Source organism: Solanum lycopersicum, chromosome 7 (assembly GCF_036512215.1).
Source record: "Solanum lycopersicum chromosome 7, SLM_r2.1".
Lineage (NCBI taxonomy): Eukaryota > Viridiplantae > Streptophyta > Magnoliopsida > Solanales > Solanaceae > Solanum > Solanum lycopersicum.
The window spans coordinates 50404668-50411420 of record NC_090806.1 but is presented as its reverse complement, the minus strand read 5'-3'; the positions used below and the strand labels follow the sequence as shown (position 1 = coordinate 50411420).

The following is a 6753-nucleotide window of genomic DNA, read 5'->3' as shown; positions in this document are numbered from 1 at the left end:
TGTGCAGGACGGACCGTGGGCTATGATACGGTCCGTCGATGGCACCGTCTCTTGCACCACCAGATTTTTTCTGAAAAACTAATTTTTGGTTTATTTTGGATATGGGGTGTTACATGTGGTGTGTTGTTGGCCTAAAATTCTGACACTGATGAATTTATAATCTTGAATCTTCTATCAAAATGACATCTTGAATAATGAAGAATTGACAAAAAAATTAATGAGATAATTGGATCAGAGTGTCACGTTTCAATACGGTATTATTGGATCATAGTGTCACATTCCAACACGATATTATGGGATCGAAGTGTCACGTTCCGACACGAAAACATTAAAGTAAAGGAATCTTTAATTAACTTAATATACTCAATTTCAAAGAAACCATTTTCCAAATGAGTATGGTGTGGAGGCATGAGTCCTCATAAGTGTGCTTCATATTGTGATTGATGGTATACCTATTATAGTGTTGTTGTCGCCTGTTCATGTTGTTTGTTTCTTGCCAGCTGTTAAGTATTATAGTTAATTTTATATTATTATTCAATATATATTGGTTTCTATTTTGGGTTGACCAATGATACCTACTTAGTACGTTTTCTTTGTATTGACCCCTACTTTAATTTTCTTCGTTGTTCTTTTGTGGAGTGCAACAATTGTACCATTGACTTTGACTCGCCTTCAGCTCTAGCCAGTGTCCAGCACATCAGAGTTTAGAGTGAGCTATTATTTCAAGCTCATGTTAGATTCTCTCATTCACGTCTTGATGTCATTTGATCTTTTTACTTATTTTGGTGTTTTAAATACTCTTAGACTTGGTAATTTGAGAATAAATGTCCTTGATGTGATGACTTTCATATTTTGGGAATAATAAGTGTTTAACTTTAGAAGCTTACCTAATTGGTTACTTAATAAGTTCTGAGCTTCCGTGTTATTGTTGTTATTCTAGTCGAATTATTGGTATGTGTTGAGGTTTGAATTCCTTGGTTCGCCAATTTAGAAGCTTAAGTGTAGGTGTCACTCACGACAGGATTTGGGTCGTGACACACATTTAATCTCCTAAGTGGGAGGACCAAGGAATTCAAACCCCAAGAAATACCAATAATACAACTACAAGTATCAACAATAACGCGGAAGCTCTAAAATCTTATTAAATATCATTTCCCGAAACCAGAAAGTCATCACAAGAAGGACATCTAAGCTTCAATTATTAATTCTAAGAATATTAAAGACACCAAAATAAATGAATAAAATAGTTTATGTCCAAAAATTAAGGACATCATGTATCGACTCTTTTGGTCGTTTTGAGTACTAGAACTTTTTATTTCATAAATATTTTTCCGATAGATTTTAAATGGGTGTTTTGGACTATTAATAATTATAACTAGAAACTAATGGTATAGTTTTCTAATTTACTTCGTTAGTGGTTAAATAAAATAATAGTAAAATAAATATTTGGTCACTTTTACAACTTTTTATAATTAATTATGTAAGAACTAGGGTAATCACTAAATTGTACAAAAGAAGGAAATTTTTTGTGAGAAAACAATAGTTTTCGCGCATTATTGGGAAGAGCCACATCCACCAGATTGGAAACATTCGGAGGCAATAGGGAAAGGAAGGGATTGGAGAAGTAGTTGTTTGACTTCGATTCTTCGGTTGAGGTAGGTTATGGTTTATTTCTATTGATAGATAAACTCTCAATAGAGATTGATATGTATTGAGTGATATTGTATAGTCTCCTATGTACTTGATTGTTTGGTTGAATGTCTTGATTGCATGGTCTGTGGTTGGCCTTAAATTATGAGACGGTTGCATTTCTAGTCTTGAACCCTCTCTATTAAAATGAAGCCTTGAATAAAGAAGGCTTGATGAAATAAAATAATGAGATAATTGGATCGGAGTTTCACGTTTCGACACGATATTATGGATCGGAGTGTCACGTTCCCACACGGTATATGGGATCAGAGTGTCACATTCCGACACGATAACATTAAAGTAAAAGAATCTTGAATTAAGTTAATATACTCAAACTCAAAGAACCTATTTTTCAAATGAGTATGGTGTGGAGGCATAAGTCTTCATAGGTGTGCTTGATGTTGTGTTTGATGGTGTACCTATTATGGTGTTGTTGTCAATGGTTCATGTGTTTGTTGTTTGCCACCTGTTATGTATTGTAGTTGATTTTATATTAATATTCAATGTATATTGTTTTCTGTTTTGAGTTTGCCGATGATACCTACTCAGTACGTGTTCCTTGTATTGACCCCTACTTGTATTTTCTTCTTTGTTCTTTTGTGGAATGCAGCAAGTGTACCATCGACTTCGACTCGCCCTTAGCTCTAGTGAATCTCCATCACATCAGAGTTCAGGGTGAGCTATTATTTCTAGCTCGTTCTGGATTCTCTCATTCACGTCTTTATGTCTTTAAATTTCAGACATGGACCATGTTTTTACTTATTTTGGTTTATTAAATACTCTTAGACTTGGTATTGAGGATACATGTTCTTGATGTGATGACTTCCAAGTTTGGGGATAATAAGTGTTAAACTTTAGAAGCTTATTTAATTTGTTACATTAATAAGTTTTGGATCTGCCGCATTATTTTTGTTATTCATAGTTTAACTATTAATAAATGTTGGGGTTCAAACTTTTTGGTTCGCTCACCTAGTAGGTTAAGTGTGGGTGCCACTCACGACTCGTTTTGGGTCGTGAAAAACTTTGTCTCATAGCGTTAGGTTCGTTGGTCTCATCACACAAGGTCAAGTCTAATAGAGTTTTGAGGAACGGTATGGGGACGCCTTTACATTTTTTCGAGAAGCTATTGGACTTTAGGAAAACTCTATTCTTTCTTTCTTTCGTGGTATTTCTTCGATCCAATTGGTATCTAGGTGATACAAATTGGTATCTGACATTCTCACTCTATTTCGTAGATGGTTAGAAATAGAGCAACAACTGTGCCAACATCAACACCGGCAAGACAGGGTGCGTGTGAGCCAACCATTGGGGCTGTAACTTGAGGAAGAGCAGTTGCAAGAGGCCGTGGTAGAGGTCGCAGGTGGACGCCCACTAGAGGTAGAGGACAAACACCTGGTCCAGCTGGGAATAGAGCAGTGACTCCTCCACCGACTGATGAGGTAGTGACAGAGGGTGAGGAAGGGGAAAATGAGCAGGTTCATGATCAGGAAGTACCACCCCTGGCTACTCCAGAGATGATTTATCAGGTTCATAATTATCTTAGCGGGTTATCTGACAAGGGCAAGACATCTCCACTGTTTTCTGCACTAGCACCTCAGGTTCAGGGAGTACAACATGCAGCTGTTGTGGTTACCCGCATGGATGAATCATTGGAAGTAGGCATGTTTTCTCGATTAACTACAGGGTCTATAATGACAGGTAATCAGCATGAACATTTCATTAAGTTCTTAAACTTGAAACCTCCAGTCTTCAAGGGTACTGAATCTGAAGATGCCTATGATTTTCTGGTTGATTCTCATTAGCTGCTACAGTAGATGGACATAGTAGAACGATTCTGTATTGAATTTGTGACCTACCAGTTTCAGGGGGATGCCATAATATGGTGGTGGTCGTATGTTGAGTGTCAACCAGCAAGGGCACCACCTATGCCTTGGGCATCATTTTCTAGCTTATTTATGGAGAAGTATATACTCAGGACTTTGAGGGATAGGAGGAGAGATGAGTTCCTGAGCCCTGAGCAAGGAAGGATGTATGTCGCTGCTTATGAGGCCATATTTCGTGCACTATCCAGGTATGCCACTCACTTGGATTTAGTCCACAAGAGGGGATTCCCCACTTTGTGAAAGAATTGAGGTTACATTTGCAGATTCTTTCCTTACAGGTAGCTGCTGCAGCAAAATCCTTTCAGGAAGTGGTTGATTTTGTGATAGAGGTAGAGGGGGGGAAGCCAGACGACTTCACCACAACATCGACATTTAAGAAGTTTCGAAAGGAAGGTTAGTTTAGTGGTTCTTACTCCAGATGGTAAAGTTCAGGAGGTTATCCAGCCCGTCCTATTCAGTCTTCATTGCAAGCTTCAGCTGGGGGTCAATCGCAGACCAGTCAGCTTTTTTCTGAGTTTGGAGGTTATCTCCAGACTTCGTCATTTTCACAGAGACCTGTACTTTACTCCAGAAATTGTTATGGATGTGGAGAGGCTGAACATATTACGAAATATTGTCCAAAATAGAGTTACAGACCCCCAGTAGTTAGAGGTAGATGTGTTCATGGTAAAGGCCGCCATTCTGGAGGACATGGTGGCCAAGGTAAGGGTTGTCACCAATTCAGTCGGGGTGGCGAGCAAGTTGGAACTACTCAGCGCAGCTTGGTAGGGGCAATGGACAGACAGGTGATAGGGCCCATTGTTATGCTTTCACGGGGAGGTCTGAAGAAGAGACATCTGATGATGTTATCACAGGTACTCTTTTGGTCTATGATTGCATGACTTTTATATTGTTTGATCCTGGATCCACATTTTCGTATGTCTCTTCCTCATTGCTACTGGCCTTGATTTATATTGTGCTTTGTGTGACATGCCTATTCGTGTCTCTACTCCTGTGGGTGAGTTTGTGATAGTTAAGAAGGTGTATAGGTCTTGCCTTGTCACTTTTGTGGGGAGCGATACTTATGTAGATTTGATTATACTAGAAATGGTTGATTTTTATGTAATTCTTGGTATGACTTAGCTTTCTCCAAATTTTGCAATCTTAGATTGTAATGCTTAAACTATGACAGATGCCATGCCCGGGACAGATCCACTAGGGTGGGAGGGTGACTATATTTCCACTCCATTTCGTATTATCTCTTTTCTTCGTGCTAAGAGGATGGTGAGTAAGGGTTGTTTAGCTTTCTTGGCACATCTCAGGGATGATACTTCCAAAGTACCTTCGATTGATTCTGTTTCGATAGCCCGTGAGTTTCTGCATGTGTTTCTTGCAGACCTTCCTAGTATGCCACCGGATAGGGATATTGATTTTTGTATTAATGTGGAGCCAGGTACTCGCCCCATTTCCATTCCCCCTAATAGAATCACTCCAGCTGAGTTAAGGGAGTTAAAGGCCCAACTTCAGGATTTGTAAGGTAAAGGTTTTATTAGACCGAGTGCATATCCTTGGGGTGCTCCCATTTTATTTGTGAAGACGAAAAATGGAAGTTTTCGGATTTGCACAGACTACAGGCAGCTGAATAAGGTAACTATTAAGAGCAAGTATCCCATTCCTCGCATTGATGATTTGTTCGGTCAGTTAAAAGGTGATTGTGTCTTCTCTAAAATTGATTTGAGATCAGGTTATCATCAATTGAAAATACGGGCAACGGATGTGCCAAAGACTGCTTTTCGAACCAGGCATGGGCATTATGAATTCTTAGTAATATCTTTTGGGCTTACGAATGCCCCTGCTGCTTTCATGAGCCTGATGAACGGGATTTTTAAGGCATATCTGGACCTGTTTTTTATTGTATTCATTGATGATATACTAATATACTCAAAGAGTAGGAAAGAACATGAGGAGCATTTGAGAATTGTATTGCAGTTGTTAAGGGAGAAAAGGCTTTATGCCAAATTCTTCAAGCGTGAGTTTTGGCTCGATTCAGTGTCCTTCTTGGGGCACGTGGTTTCTAAGGATGGACTGATGGTGGATCCTTCTAAGATTGAAGCAGTGAAGAGTTGGGTAAGACCTACTAATGTTGCATAGGTAAGGAGCTTTTTTGTTTCAGCTAGCTACTACCGTCGATTCGTCAAGGGATTTTCTTCTATTGCTTGTTAGCTGACAAATTTGACTAAGAAGAATTTTCCATTTGTATGGTCGGACAAATATGAAGAAAGATTCCAGAAACACAAGACCTTGTTGACTACTGCACCAATTCTTACCTTGCCAGTGGAAGGTGAGCATTTTGTTGTTTATTGTGATGCATCTTAATCTGGTTTTGGTGCAGTGCTAATGAGGGAGAGGAATGAAATTGCTTATGCTTGAGGAAATTGAAAATGCATGAATGTAACTATCCGACCCATGATTTGGAGTTTGCTGCAGTTGTATTTACATTAATTAAATGGAGACATTATCTATATTGGTTCAAGTGTGAAGTTTACAGATCATCATAGTTTACAGTATGTATTTACTCAGAACGATTTGAATTTGAGGTAGAAGAGGTGGATGGAACTATATTGAAAGACTATGATATTACTATTTTGTATCTCCCAGGAAAAAGTAATGTTGTGGCAGATACATTAAGTAGAAAAGCAGGGAGCATGGGTAGTTTAGCCAACTTACAGGTTTCTAGACGCTCATTGGCTATAGAGGTTCAGACTCTGGCTAATGACTTTATAAGGCTGAAAGTACTAGAGAAAGGAGGATTTTTAGCCTGCGTGGAGGCAAGATCTTCTTTTCTTGACAAGATTATGGGAAATTAGTTTGTTGATGAGAAGCTGAACCGAATTCGAGATATGGTATTGCGAGGAGAGGCTAAAGAGGCAGCAATGGATGAAGAAGACGTCTTGAGAACAAAGGGAAGGGTATGTGTGCCCTGTGTGGATGATTTGATTCACACTATTCTTATAGAGGCTCATAGGTCAAGGTATTCTATACATCCTGGTGCAACCAAGATGTATCGCGATCTAAAGTAACATTTTTGGTGGGGTAGAATGAAGCGTTACATTGTTGATTTTGTTGCCCAATGCCCGAATTGTAAGTAGGTAAAGTATGAACACCAGAGGCCTGGCGGGACACTTCAGAGAATGCCCATTCC

At 39.0% G+C, this 6753-nt stretch overlaps 1 protein-coding gene across 1 annotated transcript; it reads left to right on the top strand.

Annotated features, from left to right (window-relative positions):
• The first annotated feature begins 3503 nt into the window (after positions 1-3503).
• On the top strand, positions 3504-6418 carry LOC138337483 (uncharacterized). The gene is made up of 8 exons (XM_069287396.1): positions 3504-3760; positions 4000-4129; positions 4199-4391; positions 4744-5004; positions 5179-5259; positions 5377-5678; positions 5775-5892; positions 6132-6418. The coding sequence occupies exons 1-8, from the start codon at positions 3504-3506 to the stop codon at positions 6416-6418; spliced, it is 1629 nt and encodes a 542-aa protein (XP_069143497.1).
• The last annotated feature ends 335 nt before the right edge of the window (positions 6419-6753 follow it).

Excerpts from the sequence above, each read along its gene's own strand:
- LOC138337483 (XM_069287396.1), top strand. The coding sequence starts at position 3,504 with ATGGACATAGTAGAACGATTCTGTATTGAATTTGTGACCTACCAGTTT. Across the intron at positions 4,392-4,743 it reads TGTTATGCTTTCACGGGGAG|ATGCCATGCCCGGGACAGAT; the intron begins GTCTGAAGAAGA and ends AAACTATGACAG. Across the intron at positions 5,260-5,376 it reads TTTGTTCGGTCAGTTAAAAG|TAATATCTTTTGGGCTTACG; the intron begins GTGATTGTGTCT and ends ATGAATTCTTAG.